Source organism: Oncorhynchus kisutch, linkage group LG27, assembly GCF_002021735.2.
Source record: "Oncorhynchus kisutch isolate 150728-3 linkage group LG27, Okis_V2, whole genome shotgun sequence".
NCBI lineage: Eukaryota > Metazoa > Chordata > Actinopteri > Salmoniformes > Salmonidae > Oncorhynchus > Oncorhynchus kisutch.
The window spans coordinates 12,805,760-12,829,537 of record NC_034200.2 but is presented as its reverse complement, the minus strand read 5'-3'; the positions used below and the strand labels follow the sequence as shown (position 1 = coordinate 12,829,537).

The 23,778-nt window shown below is 43.7% G+C and overlaps 1 protein-coding gene across 2 annotated transcripts in view; it reads right to left on the bottom strand.

The window, feature by feature from the left end:
• Positions 1-23,778, bottom strand: part of LOC109871972 (epidermal growth factor receptor) — a 53,332-nt gene that overhangs the window by 12,870 nt on the left and 16,684 nt on the right. The window contains exons 1-12 of one of the 2 annotated variants that reach the window (XM_031806924.1): positions 17,724-17,864; positions 6,653-6,804; positions 5,987-6,173; positions 4,550-4,681; positions 4,181-4,249; positions 3,938-4,056; positions 2,306-2,447; positions 1,794-1,910; positions 1,055-1,181; positions 843-916; positions 621-708; positions 273-472 (exon numbers count right to left, since the gene is read on the bottom strand). In XM_031806924.1, the coding sequence (XP_031662784.1) occupies positions 273-472; positions 621-708; positions 843-916; positions 1,055-1,181; positions 1,794-1,910; positions 2,306-2,447; positions 3,938-4,056; positions 4,181-4,249; positions 4,550-4,681; positions 5,987-6,173; positions 6,653-6,804; positions 17,724-17,751 (1,435 nt within the window). In that variant the 5' untranslated portion in view covers positions 17,752-17,864. Of the gene's footprint in view, positions 1-272; positions 473-620; positions 709-842; positions 917-1,054; positions 1,182-1,793; positions 1,911-2,305; positions 2,448-3,937; positions 4,057-4,180; positions 4,250-4,549; positions 4,682-5,986; positions 6,174-6,652; positions 6,805-17,723; positions 17,865-23,778 lie in introns of those variants that run through there. The other variant, XM_020463024.2, reaches the window with a different exon arrangement.

Here is a 23,778-nt window from a genome sequence, read left to right as displayed (position 1 = left end):
TCTCCCACACTTTCACAGTTTTATGGCCACAACAATAGAGATTGGCATGGGCCAATATTAATCTCAGAGCCACATACCCCGATGTGACCTTTGTTTTAGTAAACACAGAGCGTCGTGTTATCACCCTTTTATTACGGGCTCGAGTTGTTTATGTGACATTATGGTGTTGACTGTTGGTGTTTGTTGCGACTGCTCTTGTTTGCTGCTGTTCCTTTTTGTTGTTGTTGGTGTTATGTGACCACACACGTCAATATAATGACTTTATGATTTACCGCATGCGGCTGCGTGGGCATTGCTCTCCAGCTGTATGGTCTGCCTGTCGGACTTGAACAGCTGCTTCCAGTGGCACTTCTTGGTGTAGCAGAGGTTGGAGTTCCTGGTGATGACCACATCTCCATCGCTGATCTCCTTCAGCGAGCGAAGGCCCAGGTGGGTGATGGTTAGCTGGGTCATGGCCAAGCTCACCGTACCACTTGAGGAGGGAGAGAGAGGAGAGGGGAGTGAGAGGGAGACACTTCATTTTTTTAGAAGTTCCAGGTGGCTATTAAGGGCTTGACCAGCTCACTACTGCCACTCTATAATATAATAGATGCGGAGACTGAACTGTTACTGTTACTTACTGTTTGGTCCGTCCTCTAATAATCTCCAGGTTTTCAAAGGGACTGAGGGATGTCATGTTCTCTGGCCAGTTCTGAATCAGCAGATAGCCTGGATGTTTGTTTTTATAGAACAGGAAGGAAAAAAAGACAATTCAAATACATATGAATGTAAAATAATCAACAACATGGCTCTTTTGGTAACCTTTTAGTATAGTTAATAGACTAGTTTGCACTGCCTCTTACCAGTGATTTCTCTGACCGTCTTGAAAACGTCTAGCTTGGCAGGATCCATCTTTGGTGCTTTGGTAAATGGGTCCCTGTGAATAGCAAGAACTTTGAAATGTATCTGCCATATTCACAAATACAAATACAACACATTAAGTGTGATGTAAAAAACGAGTCAGTTCTTACTCAACAGGCTCTTAGGTCTTATTCTATATGTTCTTAACACTTACCCATGAATAGACGTGTAGATAATAGCAATGTTCCCATTGATTTTGGTGCAGTTTTTGAACGTGTCAATGTTGGTGGCGTTGATTGACAGAATTTTGTCAAGTTTCCCCATTCCAAGTCCATTGCAAACTGTGAAAATTAGTAATATGTTAATAAAAACAAATGTGGCATCTATTTTTTTATTTTTTTATTTGACCCCTTTTTCTCCCCAATTTCATGGTATCCAATTGTTTTAGTAGCTACTATCTTGTCTCATCGCTACAACTCCCGTACGGGCTCGGGAGAGACGAAGATTGAAAGTCATGCGTCCTCCGATACAGAAAGCCGCACTGCTTCTTAACACAGCACGCATCCAACCCGGAAGCCAGCCGCACCAATGTGTCGGAGGAAACACTGTGCACCTGGCAACCTTGGTTAGTGCGCACTGCGCCCGGCCTGCCACAGGAGTCGCTGGTGCACGATAAGACAAGGACATCCCTACCGGCCAAGCCCTCCCTAACCCGGACGACACTAGGCCAATTGTGCGTTGCCCCACGGACTTCCCGGTCACGGCCGGTTACGACAGAGCCTGGGCACGAACCCAGCATCTCTGATGGCACAGCTGGCGCTGCAGTACAGCGCCCTTAACCACTGCACCACCCGGGAGGCCCGCCATCTAATTTCTTTGCCACACTGTGTTTGAGACATCACAAGCCAGAAAACAAATGCAGTGCAGTTTTGTTGTGGCAGTATCAACTGTACCTTTGGGGCACAGTCCATCACACTTCTTGCACTTCCTGACTCCTCCCTCGTCCACTTCGTACGTGTCACCACTGCATGTCCGAACGCACGCTCCATGGTCTGTCACCACATAGTTATCTGAGGGGGAAAAAACAGAATATATAACAAATCTATGTAATGCATTGTGTACTGTGTATAGGACAGTATTGTATGCATGGCAGTGTCTGAGAGCTGATTCTAACAGCCTGGAGAAAGTAGAGGCGTCTATAGTATTAGCACTCCCTGAACCTAAATCCTTTTTTCCCCTCGTTTATGCAGTTTCTGATTCAACTCAGAGAGACTGGCACAGACTGACTGACTTAAGAGTAATACACCAGAATATAGGCCAGCGTTTTCCAACTCCAGTCCTTGACCGCCCCCCCCCCCCCCCCCCCCCCATAGCTTCTAATGAATCCTTAAATCCTTTATCATATACAGTAGCCTCATAGACGAGGTCATAAGGGGACATGGTTGGAACATGTGGGTTTTCTTACGAGGGCAGGTCTTGACGCAGGTGGCCCCGAAGTTGTACTTCCCGTCTGGGTTGTTGACTAGTTGGTGAAGGTTGCGGTTGTAGAGCAGGAGGCGCGGACACGAGTCTTTACACGTCCCATCATCCTGAAAGTCCCGGCAGGCCTACGGCACCAAACAGGGCTATGTTCATTAAGCAGCAAACCAAAGACAACAGACAAACAGGAAATGGACTACCTGAACCTGTCCAATAAGAAATTCTTGTTTTCACTTTCCGCTGCAAAAATGTTTTAAAATGTTACATGTCCTAATAAATACGGCCCAGCCATCATAGACAGAGCAATAGGACCATAACAGACCCGTATGCACAGATTATAACACTGCATTGCTATTTCACGGCTCAGCTTAACCAGAGAGGAATAGGTGACGCTGGCTTAGCTTCCCAGCTGGGGACTAAGCCTGATTCTCAAGGCACTGTCAAAAAGCAGGGTTTAATCAGCGATAGAAAGGGTCACCGGATACAAAAGCAATACAATTTGGTTTTAATCATAAAGTGGATAGAAAACAGTGGTACTGGTGTAAAGTATGTTGGTCACCAGCCAATAAGACAAAAGGGAGCATCATAAGACAGAAATAATGATGTGTGAAATGTGAAATGCAATGTGTCTGTTTCCTAACACATTTATTGGGTGAAGAAATAACTACAAAATAAAAAATGTTTTTATTTATTTATTTATTTTATTTAACCTTTATTTAACTAGGCAAGTCAGTTAAGAACAAATTCTTACTTACAAAGACGGCCTAGTATATGTAGTATATGTGAGAGATGCCATTCTTGACCTATGACTAGCCAGGGTTTTGTCAGACCACGTGACCTGACCAGGGGAAACTCTGGACCCTACTTAAAGCCTAACTGAAGCCCAGAATTGTTCATGGTCACTCCTGTCCCACCCTATGACACCAGTACAATATGAAGGTGGAATCTGTCTCTGCCACTTGTGAAAGTGGCGTGTCTGTCTGTCGGTCTGTCTCTCACCAGCCGCTCTAGGTCTGGGTCAGATACAGTGTGAAGATTGGTTAGGGTTATGGTTAGGGTCTCTCACCAGACAGTCTGTAGGTCTGGGTCAGATACAGTGTGAAGATGGGTTAGGGTTATGATTAGGATCTCTCACCAGACAGTCTGTAGGTCTGGGTCAGATACAGTGTGAAGATGGGTTAGGGTTATGGTTATGATCTCTCACCAGACAGTCTCTAGGTCTGGGTCAGATACAGTGTGAAGATGGGTTAGGGTTATGGTTAGGATCTCTCACCAGACAGTCTGTAGGTCTGGGTCAGATACAGTGTGAAGATGGGTTAGGGTTATGGTTAGGATCTCTCACCAGATAGTCTCTAGGTCTGGGTCAGATACAGTGTGAAGATGGGTTAGGGTTATGGTTAGGGTCTCTCACCAGACAGTCTGTAAGTCTGGGTCAGATACAGTGTGAAGATGGGTTAGGGTTATGGTTAGGGTCTCTCACCAGACAGTCTCTAGGTCTGGGTCAGATACAGTGTGAAGATGGATTAGGGTTATGGTTAGGATCTCTCACCAGACAGTCTGTAGGTCTGGGTCAGATACAGTGTGAAGATGGGTTAGGGTTATGGTTAGGGTCTCTCACCAGACAGTCTGTAGGTCTGGGTCCAGTGCAGCCTGCAGCACAGTGTTCGTTGCAGCAGTCGATGGGAGACGGACCCTTACACCTCTTAGAGCACTGCTGGGCACAGTTCAGCTTCGTCACTAGACGGAAGGAAAACAGCATCAGTAATGTGCAAGTGCCAGTGATGATATCATACAACTAAGCCCTTGTTTTTGTCTTACGGTATACCTTTCAACAATATTAGAGTCTGGTTTACAGACTTACATGTCTGGCAGTGTTCTGGGCCGGGCGCCCAACATGAACCATTGAAGCATCCAGGATCACAATTTTTACCTACAGAAAATATATCAAAATAATTGTTCAAGAACTCTGCAACTTCAGTGTACTTTAATACTTTATAGTGTACTTCAGTATTTTAATGTTCAATAAAGAAAAGTTGGAGTTTTTGATTAGTTGAAAGTTAAACATGACTAAACTGTTGGCTGCGCTGGGTGAAGCAGCTTCCTGTTAATATCTAACAACATGAACAAATCTAGCCTCAAGCGTGTATAAAAACACAAAACATTGAATGGGATTATGGTAGGTGCATTTATGTGACGCATTGTTTCATGTGCTGTAACAGGAGCTCCTTACAGAGACGATTTCTGTTGGGTTCAGGTAACTGCATGTTGGGTTTGCTGTCAATGTCCACGATGTCCAACCACTGGATGGTCTCCACGTTACACAGCTGGTTGCCTGAGAACTTCACTCCTCCTTTCAGGATCTCTGGAAAATGGAGAGAGATGCGTTTATTTTCAGATGGATGTTGAATGTTGATGTGAATTAATCAATGTAATAAAACGGTGTAGATAACCTAGCTCCAGCTCCAAAAGCAACCCTAACCTGAGCTTCATGTCCACATCCTGGTTCAACTCTAACCCTAGCCTCAACCCTAACCCTAGCTTCATGTCCACATCCTGGTTCAACTCTAACCCTAGCCTCAACCCTAACTCTAGCTTCATGTTCACATCCTGGTTCAACTCTAACCCTAGCCTCAACCCTAACCCTAGCTTCATGTCCACATCCTGGTTCAACCCTAACCCTAGCCTCAACCCTAACCCTAGCTTCATGTCCACATCCTGGTTCAACTCTAACCCTAGCCTCAACCCTAACCCTGGCCTCAACCCTAACCCGAGCTTCATGTCCACATCCTGGTTCAACTCTAACTCTAACCCTAGCCTCAACCCTAACCCGAGCTTCATGTCCACATCCTGGTTCAACTCTAACCCTAGCCTCAAATCTAACCCTAGCTTCATGTCCACATCCTGGTTCAACCCTAACCGTAGCCTCAACCCTAACCCTAGCTTCATGTCCACATCCTGGTTCAACTCTAACCCTAGCCTCAACCCTAACTCTAGCTTCATGTTCACATCCTGGTTCAACTCTAACCCTAGCCTCAACCCTAACCCTAGCTTCATGTCCACATCCTGGTTCAACTCTAACCCTAGCCTCAACCCTAACCCTGGCCTCAACCCTAACCCGAGCTTCATGTCCACATCCTGGTTCAACTCTAACTCTAACCCTAGCCTCAACCCTAACCCTAGCTTCATGTCCACATCCTGGTTCAACCCTAACCCTAGCCTCAACCCTAACCCGAGCTTCATGTCCACATCCTGGTTCAACCCTAACCCTAGCCTCAATCACAACCCTTGCTTTATGTACACAACCTGGTTACGCCCTAACCATAGCCTCAATCACAACCCTAACACTAGCTTCATGTACACAACCTGGTTAAGCCCTAACCCTAGCCTCAATCACAACCCTAGCTTCATGTCCACATCCTGGTTCAACCCTAACCCTAGCCTCAATCACAACCCTAACCCTAGCTTCATGTACACAACATGGTTAAACCCTAACCCTCAACCACAACCCTAACCCTAGCTCCAGCTGCCACCCGACCCTAGCTTATAACAAGGGCTCAGAGTTTCCCTGGTTTGGTTCTAGTACGTGAGAAGGCACACAGTGACCAGTCATTATGCGGCTGGGTACAGCGACTGCCTGGGCAGAGCAGGGACAGGCCTAGAGACTGACCTGTGAGGCTTGTCAGAGGCAGCTCGGTGGTGCCTGCTCCCATTGACTTATTATGGTTCATCAACACAGCCAGGGCAAAGCCATCGTTGTAGAGAGTGTGGCCCCGGATGATGCGCAGGTTGTCCAGGGGAATCCTGTTGGCTGTGTTGAGGGCGATCAGAACATAGCCACCCACCTCCTGAATGGACTGTGGACAAACAAGGAAACATTTGGGTTAGGCCTTGTCTTCACACACTATACCAGGGGTGAACAACTTCAGACCTAGAGGCTCCAGCTTAGGTCCTACTGGTTTTCACCTGTCTATAACGTCATAGCTAGACAAGGTTCACAGAAGGTTACCACCGGTAACCCACTGAACCTAGTCACAAGTATGAGCGCAACCTAAGAGACTATCTCAACTGAAGCTATAAGGCTCTATTGAGGTGTTTTGGACAGCTTACCCGTTGAAATAGCTTTGGACCATGCCCGGAGGTAAAAACAAGATTTGTTTTGCGGCTGTGATGTTTTCATCCAGTAATGCTTTCTCCAAACAAAGGGGTTCCTTACCTGTAGCCTGGTCCCAGAACTGTTTGTGCCATCTTGACATCTCCTATGGTCATTGTTCATGGGAGCTGACAAGACAGCGCAAACAGATCTGGGACCAGGCTAACGTTCCTTTTATCTTACCCTGAGGAAAGACAGATCATGGTGGTCTTCCATGTGTGTGACCTCCAGGTTCTCCAGGACAATGGTACAATTGCTGTAGGTCTTGACCATGTTCAAGTAGTGGCCCTCTTTTGACCCCAGAAGGCTGAACCGGTTAGTGATGCCCTGGCATACTGGGGGGGGGGGGGAGAAGATGATTAGAAATCATCCAGGAAAGTAGAAGACAGAACACCTGAGTGAAAAGTGACCATACTTGAATTTCACAATGAACATGGAAAAACTGCTGCCTTGATCCAGACAGGAATATCTTAGCTACCAAGCACCCTTACATGGATAGTGATATTCATCATGCATAGTCACTGTTAAAATGTACACTGGCATACCCAAGACAACAAAGTACACTGACTCTCTGATTCACTTCTGCCTCTCTTTACACACGTGTGTCAGAGGAGCTTAAGTTGTCTTGTTTCTTTGTTTGTAGGTGTGAGCTGTGCTGTGCACAGTCATACTTTGGTTCATTCAATAGCATTAAATAGCTGAGCTGGATTGAATCTAGAATGGGAAATTGATCCCTACGATGCTGCCGCTTACTCGCTGTGAGTCGCTGTGTGCTCTGAGCTGGCCGACCATATTTATCTTGGCCCAGAATCTTTCCACTGCTATTCTGGCTAGTTAAAACAAATGCCTTGAGTTTCTGCACCGTGTCAACTCTGTGCAGAAATATTTTGAGTTACTCTTCACAAACAGGCGTTTCATGGGGATTATTATCTATTCCACTCATCTCCCTGTCACAACTAAGAATATTGGCAACATTAAAGGGACGTTATCGGTCCATGAATGCAGCATCTTCTGGAGTTTATGAAGCGACGGGTTTTGGAGTTAGATAACAATGATTATTTAAAGGTCTTGAACAGTCAAAATCATGTTTTTCATGAAATTGGTTGGTATTTAGATGAAACCAGATCCAAGTATGATGACCAAAGTATGAAAAATGACTATTGCTTCTACATTGATGAAGTTTGATCATAAAGTTACTGGTCCCCCTCTCAATTAACTTGTCAGGGATCTGGAGGGAGATACACCATCCTCCATGTCAAACACTTGGATTCAGGAGGCGGGATTACTAAAGGAATAGGGTGACATCACCCTAATGCTCATTTTATTAAACCAATGGCAACATGATATTCTCTTACCTAATTTAAATAAGTACTGCCTTGTAAACAACATCTGAGAAGGTGTGTTTGTGGAGGGGCGTGGTTTAAAGAGCTATGTAGCTATTTTACTGGTGCCAACATTTGACTGTAGGGTGTCTGTCAGCAAATATAATTAAAACTTTACAATATTCATCTATGGCAAAGATATTTACATGTTTCCCCTTTCATCTGTGTCTGGTGTTAGCTAGTTACTGGCTAGCTAGTTCTTCAGCCAGCATGGAACAAAAGGGGGGGAAAGGTCATTCAAAACGCAGACAAGAAATTTATGGAGTGGTTAAAAAACAAGTTTTAATGACTCCAACCTAAGTGCATGTAAACTTCCGACTTCAACTGTATATATAGTTAACACATCTGTCAGTGCAGCTGTGAACCATATCACAAGAGATATGACAAACGGGAGATGTATACATACAGTTGAAGTCGGAAGTTTACATGCACTTAGGTTGGAGTCATTAAAACTTGTTTTTCAACCACTCCACAAATTTCTTGTTAACAAACTATAGTTTTGGCAAGTCGGTTAGGACATTTACTTTGTGCACGACAATACATTTTTCCAACGATTGTTAACAGAGATGATTTAACTTATAATTCACTGTATCACAATTCCAGTGGGTCAGAAGTTTGCATAAACTATGTTGACTGTGCCTTTAAACAGCTTGGAAAATTCCAGAAAATGATGTCATGGCTTTAGAAGCTTCTGATAGGCTAATTAAAATTATTTGAGTCAGTTGGAGGTGTACCTGTGGATGTATTTCAAGGCCTACCTTCAAACTCAGTGCCTCTTTGCTTGACATTATGGGAAAATCAAAAGAAATCAGCCAAGACCTTAGAAAAAAAATGTAGAACTCCACAAGTCTGGTGTATCCTTGGGAGCAATTTCCAAACGCCTGAAGTTACCACGTTTATCTGTACAAACAATAGTACGCAAGAATAAACACCATGGACCCACGCAGCCATCGTACCGCTCAGGAAGGAGACGCGTTCTGTCTCCTAGAGATTAACGTACTTTGGTGCGAAAAGTGCTAATCAATCCCAGAACAACAGCAAAGGACCTTGTGAAGATGCTGGAGGAAACAGGTACAACAGTATCGATATCCACAGTAGAACGAGTCCTATGTCAACATAACCTGAAAGGACGCTCAGCAAAGAAGAAGCCACTGCTCCAAAACCGCCATAAATAAGCCAGACTACGGTTTGCAACTGCACATGGGGACAAAGATCGTACTTTTTCGAGAAATGTCCTCTGGTATGATGAAACAAAAATATAACTGTTTGGCCATAATGACCATCATTATGTTTGGAGGAAAAAGGGGGATGCTCGCAAGCTGAAGAACACCATCCCAACCGTGAAGCACGGGGTGGCAGCATGATGTTGTGGGGGTGCTTTGCTGCAGGAGGGACTGGTGCACTTCACAAAATAGATGGCGTCATGAGGCAGGAAAATTGTGGATATATTGAAGCAACATCTCAAGACATCAGTCAGGAAGTTAAAGCTTGGTCGCAAATTGGTCTTCCAAATGGACAATGACCCCAAGCATACTTCCAAAGTTGTGGAAAAATGGCTTAAGGATAACAAAGTCAAGGTATTGGAGTGGCCATCACAAAGCCCTGACCTCAATCCTATAGAAAATGTGTGGGCAGAACTGAAAAAGCGTGTGCGAGCAAGGAGGCCTACAAACCTGACTCAGTTACACCAGCTCTGTCAGGAGGAATGGGCCAAAATTCACCCAACTTATTGTGGGAAGCTTGTGGAAGGTTACCTGAAACATTTGACCCAAGTTATACAATTTAAAGGCAAATACAAATACTAATTGAGTGTATGCAAACTTATGACCCACTGGGAATGTGATGAAAGAAATAAAAGCTGAAATAAATCATTCTCTCTACTATTATTCTGACATTTCACATTCTTAAAATAAAGTGGTGATCCTAACTGACCTAAGACAGTGCTTCTTTACTAGGATTAAATGTCAGGAATTGTGAAAAACTGAGTTTAAATGTATTTGGCTAAAGTGTATGTAAACTTCTGACTTCAACTGTATATAAAAAAAATACATTTCAATGTTGTTTGAGTTGCTTTGTGTGTCACCAAATTTGATTGAGATGATTTTACTGCAATTCTGCATCCAAGTTTCTTGACATAGGTGTTTCAAAGAGCTGTCAGTCAAGGCCAGCTCATGAAAATAAACCTTTCGTCCACTCAGCTTGTCTTTTCAATTCATTGGTTGTTAGCCATGAGAGAAAAAGTTCTGTTTAATAGCAAAAAAAATATATATATATAATGGGTGATATTTTAGTCACTCAAAAGGCTATTTTCAGGACCTTTAAGACTTTTGTGGAAATTAAAGCTGGAGCCATAATGGAATACAACTCCCATTCTTGGCACAATTAAAAAAATGTATCAGGCTCTTCCAAGTGCTGATAACGTGTATGCACACACAGGCTCTAGCACCAACAATAGAGCCATTGAGCGAGCCAGGACAACAAACGCCTAAGATAAAAGGCTGATAATGCTGTATTCTACTCTTACATAACCCGTGTTCGGATAAGCCAAGGCAAGGAGGCAGTACTAGAGATAAGTATGCAGAGGAAGACAAGAGGATCCTTTACATAGTAGTAGAGACTGACTGAGGCAAAATGTGGGTCTGGAGGAAACAGGTCACCTTACTGACTTCCTGTTCATTCTGTCTGCATGTCCCTTGAGCTGGTCTGACAGGCTGTTGAGACTGACACTGTGACACTGTGAATCAGGGGCACATTTGATTTGATTGAACCTTTATTTAACTAGGCAAGTCAGTTAAGAACAAATTCTATTTACAATAACGGCCTACCGGGGAACAGTGGGTTAACTGCCTTGTTCAGGGGCAGAACGACAGAGTTTTACCTTCTCAGCTTGGGGATTCGATCCAGATGAGGAAAGATGCGTGGTTCCCCAAGCACCATCACACACTAAAGACCACAAGTGATCAACTATAGACGACTGTACAGTACAGAGTTAAATGTGGAATAAAATAAAATTTGAACAAACAGAGTAGCCTTGGCTAGAACCAGGGAACATCCGCACCACAACACTTCACACTCAATAAGCAGCATTCGAACCAATCGTTCGAACAAAACTATCGTCGTGGTTGAGCAAGAGCGACACTACTTCACATTCTGGTAAATGTGTCCCTGGAGTCAGAGTAAGAGCTTTGGGACAAACAGGGAATTTACCTTCCTCAAATTCAAGTCAGTAGCTAGGTTTCCATCAAATTGGCGACAGATTGTCCTGCAAAGATTCTAAAATCCGCAAAAAGATCCCACCTTGTCTAGCGTATTTTGTTTTGTTGACATTTGGAAAGTTTACATCAGGCCTGTCATGACATTTTCTTATCAGACATGTTCTTTACTCGCATTAAATGGTTGGATGGGAACCTTCTGTAGTTGCAGTGTTCCTAAGAATACATTCCTAAACATGCCTGGTCCTGACAGCAAAGTCAGAACACGCACCAGAACTCAAGCGACAGCCTCAGCATAAGACACACCTTAATAACACAACACAATGCTCTCGTACACTGGCCTTTTCAATTCCAAGAATGGAGGAAATAAACATATCATTACTAAGGAGTATTATTCTAACAAAGCCTGTCCTCTTGAAATGATACAATATGGAACTTCATAAATGAACTGGCAACACAAATGTCAAAGCAAAATCTTACTCTATTTATTTACTCCTTCCATGGTACACTTCACTTGTTTGTTATTACTAGCTCTTGTGCTCAGTTGATCTGTTTGTGCTGTCTTGCCAATTTATCTGGTCATTGTCTCGCAGAAAATGAAGGAGCTGGCAATATAGCACAAACAGATCTGGGACCAGGCTAGCGATGGGGCCAATCAGAGAGAGAGTATAGGACCTTGAACAGCTGTGTTCCTCGGTGAAGTCCTTTCATTCTAGTCCTCATTAACAAGTCCCCGAGGGGACACCCTGACATGAAAACTTATCATCCACTGCACTGGCCTAAGGGTGCGTCCCAAATAGCTCCCTATTCCATTTACAGTGCACCCAAAGTGGTGCACCACACAGGGAACAGGGTGCTATTTGGGACGCAGCCTAACTACCTAACTCTGTGGCAACAGAGGCAGGCCCAAACCCCCTAACGCCTAGCAACAAAGCCAGACTTAGGATGCTACTGTAGAAAGCAGCCTCTTTTGTTTTAATTAGGAGAGGCATGACGTGAGATTTAATAAACGTAATTAACTCAATTATGACTGACGGAAAGGCCGAAGAGGAATAAACCAAAAACATCACAACCTGTCTACATACAGTATACAGTAGTAAGAGGCAATGCATTAAAGTATTAGCCATCATTTAACATCACAGATAGGTCATCATAGGGAGTGATATCATACTTATACGACCTGACATTACACCACCATAAAACGACTTACTGTGTACGCCATGACAAGAAGAAACCAAAAATAAAGTGTGCCATTTCAGATGCAGCCTCTAGCGGTTAGAATAACACTACGCTCGTGATTAAGAGAGAATCATGGATTTATAACGAATACCAGATCAAATCAAATTGAAAACAATCTTTGGTGCAAATGATGCAATCATCTGCCTCTACATGGATCTGAGAACTATTAAAATACTTTGGCCCTAGTTAGATATCATTCCATTACAATCCTTCATGAGACCTGAATGTGGAAATACTACATCAAAAACCCAGAAGTAGCTAAACCGTACCGGATGAGCCATTTATTCCGTCACACCTGATGCACGTTTGACTCATCGAGATTGACAGTACCATCAATGTACATAAGATGCAGAGGGTGTGGTTTCTGATGAAGTCAATGGGATGAGTGAGGAGGTAGTTTGTGATATTGTTAAAATGCTTTGCTGATTGCTTCACTTCCTTTCCGCCCAGCTGCGGTGACGTCACTTACTATGCCAGGAGTCGAGGAGGAGCAGGCAGGGAGTGGCGGCTCTGGCAAGTCTCCAGAACCTCTACCTCTTTGTGTGTGTTATGTAATCAGGTAAACGACTTCCTGTTTGAGAGGCTCAGTTGTACAGAACATTCCCTGGATCGCCTTGTGCTGCAGCCCTAACAACGCTGTGCGCACACACACACACACACACACGAGCACGCCCACACACACACGTGTTCACACTCGTGCGCACACACACACACACACACACACACACACACACACACACACACACACACACACACACACACACACACACACACACACACACACACACACACACACACACACATCCTAGACTAACCTGATCATTAGTCATCTGAGCTTGCTTCAATGTGCAGTCACACATCTGCCTTTTGATGTCTTCTTGCTGGACTAGTGTTAGAACTCAAGGTTGTGAAAGCAGATTTCTGTTTCTGGCGACTATCAGATCTTTAAACTGCGGGACGTGTAATGAGGCAACTACTTAATCTCCACAAGTTATGTTTATTACAGCATTAACATTGTGTTGTTCTAAAAAGTTGTTACTAAAAGAGTGTTTGCAAGGAACCTCTGTAGGTCTATTACCCTGTGATGAATCTGGACAAGTTGAATTCTGAATCAACAATTGTCTCTAATTTCACAAAAGCAAAACGGTAAACAATATTCATACCCCAACTGGGTTGTACTAATGTGTCTATAGCCTATCTTCAGTAAAGGGAATGATGATTGACAGCCCGTTCTACTGGGAGAAACAGAAATGATCCAACAACCTTGTTTCCTTCCCCTCATTCACTACCTGCAATTCAATTACACTGCCACCAGAGTCTGAGAATTCCATTAGTGAAATTAGACTCATAATTAATGGGGAAGTGGCTATGTTCATTGATATTCTTGTTTATTCCTCCCCCCGAAGAAAGAATCACAGCAGAGTAACCCAACCGCCAGTGTTATCCTCTCTTTAATACAAATCAATACAAACACTCATTTCCTTAGTAAGACTTAAGCTACATTTCTATTCATGCAGAATGATAGTATCATCAATTTAACATTAAATACATGCAATCAATTGTACGAGTCAGAACAGTTTTAATAAGAAGAATCATCGATCTCCTAAAAGCGACGACACCACGCTTCTGAATGGAAAAACAGATGCATCGTGTAGCAGTTTCTTCTGCTTTCCTTGGATGCAGTACAAAGTACAGGCTCCTCGGGGGTGCAGTGGACTGCCTCAAGTTTCCATCCACACCCCCAGATTCGACGGGAGCATAATCTCAAAGGCCCACTATCTGAGGGAGGAAAATAAAGCACTTCCCCCATACTTCCTGTGCATTGAGCACAAACTTCCTCCTCCCTCCTCCTTTCCAATTGGCTGATGTTGACGAGGGGGTGAGGGATCAAGTCCCGATTTCGCAATATGATTCAAAATGAATACTAATGCAGTTAACATACACAAGGTACGTATCCTAATAGAAAACCTTTGTTCTGAGAAGTACCCTGTTTAGGGCTACTGTGCAAGAATAAGCCTACGGACCTGCAGTTAAAGAAACCCGTCCTAATATCCTGTCCTTTGTACTGCGAGGCCAGGGGACGACTTCATCTTCCTCTGCGTGGGAGATGCATGTAGCATCAATCCCTTTGAGGAAACAACTCGGGGCGTCTCAGAAGAAAAGTGGTCCACAATGGGAGTGGAGGGTGGCAGATACCACCCCCCCCCCCCACCCCCCTCCGTACCCCTCAGGGTTACAGAGAGGTCAAAACACCAGCTCAGCTGTGGAGCACAAGGAGCACAGTGCAAGCAAACAGCAGTGAATGCTGTGAATGACCGATGATCCCTTCTAACTGTGTTCACTTTCATTTACGTGAATCTATCTAGAGAGCAGATTGAGCCCTCTGTAAGCACAACACAACTCCATGACTTCTCACTGGAAGAGCTCTTACAGTTTGAGCTGAAAGTAAACGGCTTTGAAAGTGTCGTCTTTCGGAGCGTTTTGGTCCTTTAGAACTCTGAGGGAAAAGAGACCAAATAAAGGCCAAAAGGCTAATATTTACCCCAGTTAGAGAGTGTTCCTGTACAAACACATAGTGTTCTCTAGCAGTCACTGAGACACTCCAGATATCTGCAGCAGAAGGGTCAGTCGTATGTTTACTCTGTGACCCTGTGGTGGAATGCTGGAATAGACCCAGTCACTCTTCACTGTTGCACAGCACACACACCGTTTTGTGTAAATCGCAACAATAACCGAGAAGGATGGAGAAGTTCGTAGGAGCACTTCAAATTTGGTTTGAGAAACGAAGGCGTTTATAAAATAAAAAAAAGACTAAAATAATGACATCCCAAATATTTGGAATAAGCAAAGGCTTTGACTTCTGGTTAAACAGACGGAAAAGGGATCTAGCGAATACATCTAGCAGAAAAAGTCATAAGGTATTGGAAATACATGACACATATACACAGTCATGTTGAAGTAATGACTAATATCAACGTTTAGATTTAGTTTTGCGGAAATTGTGCCTTCTGTACGTTTAAGAAACATTTCCTACTCTTGATACTTTCAATAGTGAAAGTTCACAGAAGTAACAAGTAAATATGAGGACCTGTGTCCTCATTTGTAGCTATGACCCTGTAGAGCACACTAGCGTAGAGTACAGTATAATTTACTGTACTGTACTGTACTCTGCTGTACTGCATAGGGGTGTGAATGTTTAAACATTAAAACCTTTGAATTAAGTTGGGATCCTTAACCTAGGACAAACCGGGACATAGACAAAACCTCCAGGGGGATATGACACAACGTCCAAAGAACGTCCTAAAAATGTGCTCAGGGACGTGCCCGGGATAAACCTGGAACTAGACAAAACCTCCAGGGGACCATGACACAACGTCCCAAGAACGTCCTAAAAATGTGCTCAGGGACGTGCCCGGGATAAACCTGGAACTAGACAGAACCTCCAGGGGACCATGACATAACGTCCCAAGAACGTCCTAAAAATGTATTTGGGGACGTTCCTGAGACAAACTAGAAAAAGGTTCCCCAGAGAACGGTCCCTTGCGACATCACACGACGTCCTAAGAACTAGTAAAATGACATTCCTGAGCACATCCTAAAAAGGCCCTGACATGGTCCTCAGTGACGTCCTGGGAACTTACAGGGAACTAGACAAAGGTCCCCCAGAGAACGTTCCCTTGGGACCGTCACGCAACGTTCTCAGAACGTCAAAGGGATAACGTCCTGCCGAAACTCTTAAGGGGGCTAATGGGAACGTCGCCGAATCTCCTCAGGACATCCCTATTTGCTGGGATGTAGGCTTGGCATACACAGAGCTGCTGTTCGATACTGATATTGATACAAGAAGCTCTTTTCATGACATTCAAGTCAGTGATCCCTTGCATTGACACAGTGATCCCTGGTCACACAACAGACTCTTCATTCATTTACTTGAACTATCAATGGCGCATTCACTGCTCCTAATGATGCCCCTTTGTGGCCACAGAAAGAGATATTATAGATGTGCAAATAACCAAGTAAAATAATCAATTTATTTTAGCTTGCCAGTGACCATTGATATCTACACCAGTATCACTTCCCGCAGCTGTCCCATATAGAAGACCATAATTCAATCTGGGCTTTTATAATCACTAGACACCCAGGTCATAAACATACTTGGCACCATTTGTATGTGATATCCACTTCTCTGTTTTTAAATCACACTACATCCCACCAGTCACCCAACACTCAAAACTCTATCCCTTTTAAAATCCAAGAATCTACCCACCAGCCTCCTTAAACCTTCAACAGTCTGCCCACTTCCTCCTTTCCTTCTTTCACTCCAGACATTCTCCCCATTGTCCCCTTTTAGGCTCAAGACATTCTACCCCATCTCCCCCTCCTCTCCCAGTGTCTCCCCCCTTCCACTGCAAACACTATCCTCCTCTTTAACAATCCCACAGGAAGTCAGAGAGAGGAAGACTGGAGAGAGAGAGAGAGAGAGAGAGAGAGAGAGTGGGCGGTAGAGAGGCCGGCAAGACAAACTCACTGCTGCCTGCTAACTCACTGACGCACGCACACACACACACACACCAAAGAATTGTGGGGACCAAAATCCTATTTTCCCTAACCCCTAACCCTAACCCTAAATCTAACTCTAACCTTAACCCTTAACCTAACCATAACTCTAACCTTAACCCCAAATTCCTAACCCTAAACCGAACCCCTAAGCCTAAATAAAAAATGTAAAAAAACATTTGTGGGGACAAGCAAAATGTCCCCACTTGTCCAAATGTTCCTTGTTTAACTATCCTGTGAGGGCTATCCACAAGTACTAGAAGGTTGTGGAGGCATTTCCCATTTCCTTTACCAATGGAGGGGAGGGGGCAAAAACCACAGGCAGAAAAACCCACACATTTCACACATCATTCCAGCAAGAAAAAGCAGCTGTAATTCGGGAATGCCCTATTGGTTTGGTTTCAGCAGAATTCCAAAAGCCATCCCGGGTCCGAGCGGAGCCAAGCAGAGCAGCACGCAGCACAGATAAGGAAGGCTGAGCTCTCTTTCCTTAACGTCATCTAAGTGTGCACAGGAGATAAAGACACTGGTTGCCTCTTATCAACCCTACACTGAAAGCTACAGTTAAGTCATGGTAGTCAGGGGTAGTGAGTTGAACCTGATCTTTCTAAACTTTTAAATGGGACAGATTGAAAACAGTTTATACTAGGGAAGCGTGAAGGGGATATCAGGGATCAAACTGAATTTCTCCTAGTACTGTTCCTGTGTGATTACAACCACTTGTGCCAACTCAGCTACTGCCTTAGTCACATCCCTATTAACTAACTCCTCTTCCTCTATGGACCCATAAAAAGGCATACATACTTTAAAAGAGACTAAGGTTTTAGTCCGTAAGCGGCATTGTGTTGCTCAGCTCTTACTCACCGTCACTTTCATCCCCTGGTCTACGCATTAAGCAGACTGAGACTGGAGGCCTTTACTATAGCCTCCTAGTGATGAATAGTTTCCTCCTCATTCAGTCACACACACAAACACACACAGTCTTGTACAGCTAACCTTGTGGGGACACACTATTCAGTCCCATTCAAATTCCTATTTTCCCTAACCCTAACCCTAACCATTAACCTAACCCTAACCCATTTCCCTAACCTTAGCTCCTAACCTTAACCCTAGCTCCTAACCCTGAAACTTAACGTAATTCTAACCCCAACACTAATTATAACCTTAACCTTAAACCCACTAGAGATAGTGTTTGACCTCACGGGGACTAACAAAATGTCCCCAGTTGGTCAGATTTTTGTTCGTTTACGATTCTTGTGGACGCACACACACACACACACACGCACACACACTGAGGGTAGCTAGCTACTAGCTAAGTGATTCAACAGAGGCCCAACTTTGCGACACTTCCGGGAACGCAGAGCAGACTCGACTTCTATAATTATTCTCGATCTATAAAGGCAAAACCTAGATTCGAGTCAATGTCTTAAGCAGCTGAACATATCGTTACTTCAACCTTGTGAGTGACAAGCTGACACATTTTCATTTTCATTCAAATGAACTTCATATCGAAGGAGTGCCTTTGATTTGACGGCATGCATATGCACAGTTCGGCGCGACTTGACCATTAGACCCAACGACGTGTTTCGTCGCACGAGTTTAGCTAGCTAACGTTGTCATGACATCGCCTACAAGTGTGATCGGGAATTTCCTTTGGATAAGCAGTTTCTGGGCTTCTTCACACTAAACCGTCTTAGCTTGCGTAGTTGTCCAAGGAGCCCTCAGAATTATTGACAGTACGAAAGGGGGATTTGGTTACAGTGTGTCTTATATTGGCCCAAAGTGTGACCAATTCCATTTTCACCGTGAACTCAACAGAATTTAGTTATGACTTGGAGATGACACATCAAACTGCAATGCATAAAATGTGAAAGACGTGCCAAGAGCTGGAGCTTGGGGTACAACGACAAGTATTCAGCTCGGTAATAATCTTCAGAGTATTGAGAAAACAATCCCCTTTTCTGGAAATTGTGCAAACAATATGATATGAAACTTGATATTAAAACGCTGTAACACTTCCCTTGTCTGAAAAATCTCACACAGAAACAGAAGCTCATATGGCTTCTAATGTTAGATTGGGGGTGTGTGATTGGCATCACCCTTGTTCTGTGTGACAAAAAGACATATCACACATGGTTGGTAACGGAAGCCAAAACAATGACTTGTTTTTGTAAGCTAGTTGTTTGAAGTGATCATGGTTGCAGTGCGGAGCGGGGGACAGTTGTTTTAAAGCCGCCCCCTCATCTCACCGGATACAAAGCAGTGCTGTTGGCAGGGACCACAGGACCTCGGTGCTGAGCGCTGGCTGTTTTGCGTCACTCATCAAAGGGTCTGGGTCTTGGCGGACAGCGAATCGTTCCCCTATCAGGGTGCAATGCACTCACTTCTGAGCCCTAGGGCCCTTGCTCAGAGTCAGTATGTGTGAGACACACTCTATACTACATACACACAGACCAGGAGTGGGTAGCTAGGGAGAAGATACACTGCATGACCAAAAGTGCTCGTCGAACATCTCATTCCAAAATCATGGACATTAATATGGAGTTGGTCCCCCCCTTTGCTGCTATAACAGCCTCCACTCTTCTACAAAATCCCAAAGGTTTTCGATGGGGTTGAGGTCAGGGCTCTGTGCAGGCCAGTCAAGTTCTTCCACACCGATCCCAACAAACCATTTCTGTATGGACCTCACTTCGTGCATGGGGGCATTGCCATGCTGAAACAGGAAAGGGCCTTTCCCAAAAGTTGGAAGCACAGAATAATTTAGAATGTCATTGTATGCTGTAGTGTTAAGATTTCCCTTCCCTGGAACTAAGGGGCCTAGCCCAAACCATGAAAAACAGCCTCAGACCATTATTCCTCCTCCACCAAACTTTACAGTTGGCACTCTGCATTCGGGCAGGTAGCGTTCTCCTGATGTCTGCCAAACCCAGATTCGTCCGTTGGACTGCCAGATGGTGAAGCTTTACACCACTCCAGCTGACGCTTGGAATTGCACATGGTGATCTTAGACTGGTGTGAGGCTGCTCGGTCATGTAAACCCATTTCATTAAGCTACCGACTAACAGTTATTTTGCTGACGTTGCTTCCAGAGGCAGTTTGAAATTTGGTAGTGAGTGTTGCAACTGAGGACAGACCATTTTTACACGCTAAGCACTCGGTCCAGTTCTGTGAGCTTGTGTGGCCTACCACTTCACGGCTGTTGCTCCTAGACCTTTCCATTTCTCTAGCTGGGCAGACATTTTAAGAACTGACTTGTTGGAAAGGTGGTATCCTATGACGGTGCCGCGTTGAAAGTCACTGAGCTCTTCAATAAGGCCATTCTACTGCCAATGTGTGTCTATGGAGATTGCATGGCTGTGTGCTCAATTTTATATACCTGTCAGCAACGGGTGTGGCTGAAATAGCCGAGTCCACTATTTTGAAGTGGTGTCCACATACTTTTGTATATACAGTGTATGAGGAACATGGACGGTCCTACAATTGTTTGGCTAGAACAGCTATCACACAGTCCAACCAATGGCATCACAGCATTCTTATTGAGAGACGTGGGCTTTGGATAAAACTCCTCTCAGCAGATGCAATGACGTTTCCTGTAAAAAATGTAATATGTCTAACTTTCCATTGCCTTTTCAGTTGTAGGTACTGTTGGTGCCAAAAAAAAAAGAACTTTGGGTAATTTGTCCTGGGAAAACTTCACATCCTTTAGATAAACACCTGAGATCTAAAGACGACACCCAAAACTTAGTGTCTGCCTCAGACAGACAAGACAGTTGAAAACGAAACGGGGGGAAAATGACCCATATACAATGACCCAACAGAGTGTTCCCCGTTCGCTGCCAATGGCGATAGCTGCTTGGCATTCTTTGCATACCTCATGCTTGACTATTTGAAAGCAATCTAACGTGCTTGTGTTGCTCTTAAACGTATTCTGATGTTTGGGGCAATATTCTGCACGGGCGATTATTACTCTGTATGCCATGCCCACGGTGGATTATGCTTTGATAATACCCAGACAAGTGAATCCATTTGAACAATTCTGACTCTCTCGCTCTACCATAATCAGCTCAGAAGGGGAGGTTGATAATATAGTGAATACAGGTCTACTGGGCTAATCCTATTGGAACCAGTCCAACTTTGCAATCTTAGGTATTTATATCATGGAAACCCCCATAAACCTCCATTTGTTCCTGAGAACAAATCATTTATTCCCAATAATATTTCAGCCGTCTGCTCTAGATTAGGCAACTCATTATGCTATAATGTCGTGCAATGTATGGGAATATTATGAAATAACTGCCCTAATATGGTAATGTCAACCAGGTCTCTTTTGACAGAGATTTTATCTCAACAAGACTAACCTCTATAAATAAAAAGGTTGAATGTAAGGTAACAGTACAGTCTCTGTGGACAAGGAATGAGAACATCAATCATGCCCTGTTCTCCAGATGGGAAACTTTTTTTGCAGCCTTCTGGCTCCTATTATGACAACATGTGGCCATTAAGTTGTCCGGCCTTTTAAAAAAGACTGTCTCCCACCAGGAAATACATTTTAAGTGCAATGAGTCATCAGCTGGTTGAACCTACAAGCCCAGGCAGTTACAAAGGTGAGAGATGGGCCATCACGCTCACGCAGACCAGTAATCAATATCTTAAACATCAAGTTGAATAAACAAATAACTTATTGATAGGATATGGGATATATGGGATGCCAACTCGATATTGACACACAATGTCAAGAAGAGTCACAGCCCTGCTGACCAGTATCTCAAGTTAATCAAACGACATACAAAATCACAGATAATCTCTATGCTATTGATAGTGAGTGATGATACCCACTAGATATCAACATGCACCTCCTCCCTGCAGTAAAGAACTGTAGATGATAGAACATTGTTTCAGAGCTGAGATTTGTCTGAGCTTGTAAAGGCTGTACTAGAGGGTGAGACACCCTGCCCGGCCTGGCTATGAAATGCTGCCTGCTGTCCTATCATCATGTCTATACCTCATACAGGGATAAGCCTATGTCATCATTTCCTCCCCAGTAACATACAGTAGGTACTAATATAGACATTTGTGAATAGAGGGTTTACCAATCCCCTCCAACTTATTCAGTACTCGTATTGTAGTTTTATCACGTATCTGCACAGTAGTTAGCTTACACTAACTGCCTACATAAATAATACGTTAACACAAATCTTTAATGACACAATGTGACGTTGGACCAGTTGCTTTATGCCTACATTTTTTAACAGAAAGGAACATCAGTTAAAATCAGGATATTCCGGCCTTATTATCTGAAACAATTGACCCATCTAAGGGCATTCTCTCGTGCCAATAAATATCAGCCAAGGAACTGGCCTTTCTCCCAGTGTTGACAAAGGGTTAAATAACAATGTGTCTAAAAGTCATGTCTGCACAGCCCATTAACACCCCAGAAAACAGATAAGCCAGTGTCACAGCAGATGCCAAAGCCCTGGAGAAAGAACCTTTTGTCCAACCGGGTTGGGGTTTCCACGGAGATGGGGCATACATTCAGGTTTGGTCTGTTTGGATCAGTAGCTGAATGCACGTGTATTTAGCTTTCTCTTTCCTCCCCCTTCTTCTCTCTCTCACTCTGTTTCTGTCTCTCTGAGTCGGCACTCGCTCGCTCACACTATTTCCCTATTCTTCTCTCTCTCACTCTGTTTCTGTCTCTCTGAGTCGGCACTCGCTCGCTCACACTATTTCCCTATTCTTCTCTCTCTCCCTTTTTCTCCCTTTTCTGTTTTCTCTTCTTTCTCAAATTCAAATTCAGATTCAGATTGATTTCTTGGCATGAGTTACAATTTGTAGATATTGCCAATGCAGTATACTGGCACAGCATTTCAGTAAATACAGTACAATGCAATGACGATAACAAAATACAGTTAATTTCAGTAGTAATAATAATAGTACATACTGTATAATCATGCATACAGGTACAACAGTACTGCTGTTGTATTGTGTAATCTTCAGTCAATACATTTCATTAAATAAAAATATGATTATAAAAATAAAAAGAATGGCTAATAAATAAACAACTCTCTCTGTCTCTCATCTCCCCCCTCTCCCCCCCCCCCCCTCTCCCTCTAGCATATATAACAAGTGCATCGGGAAAATGTAACAACCAAACAGGACAGCACTCGGTCTGTTGATGTTTACAGGCAGCTCAGCTGGCCCGTTGGGTAAAGCTTGGGACCTTGTGTGTGTTTAGTTAATCCAGCCTTCAGAACGAGTGGTGTCAACGAGGCTGTTGATCAGGAGCCAGCGGGATAACACACACGCACACACATCGCCAGTGCTCTGCCTGTAGGCCTAAAGCACGCCTGACTTCAGGATGTAGCCCCATGCTTTTTCTCTCTCTCGATTTTAGCTCCCTTGTCAACATTACTCAGACATGTTGTAGTTATTTACAGAAGGGTTTTGAAGAATGAAGCTGGGTGGGAGGCGTTAATGTATCACTTGACAGTTGTTCTGTCTAGCACGTCTTTTCTTCTTATCACAGGAACTATCACAGGAACTTTTAGAGGAACACTGACTGTGTATTTATTCATTGTGTCACCATTATATTGTTGTTATTTATCTTTTTTCTTTAGCTCTGCGTTGTTAGGAAAGGATCCGTAAGTAAGCATTTTACTGTTAGTCTACACCTATTGTTAACGAAGCAAGTGACAATTAACATTTTGTTTTATTTGGATTTGACTGTGATAGTACTGTACGTGGTTTTCTGACGGTTTACAGGCAGATAGATGGGGTTACAAAATGCAACGTTATCCGGGCTGAAAGTCTGTCAGTGTTGGTATCCTGGGAAGACAAATGTATTTGCAGTAGAAACAGTGGAATTCTTAAGGGCAATAATATCACGTTATTGGCTCAGGTTTTATCTTCAGCCATGGCCTTG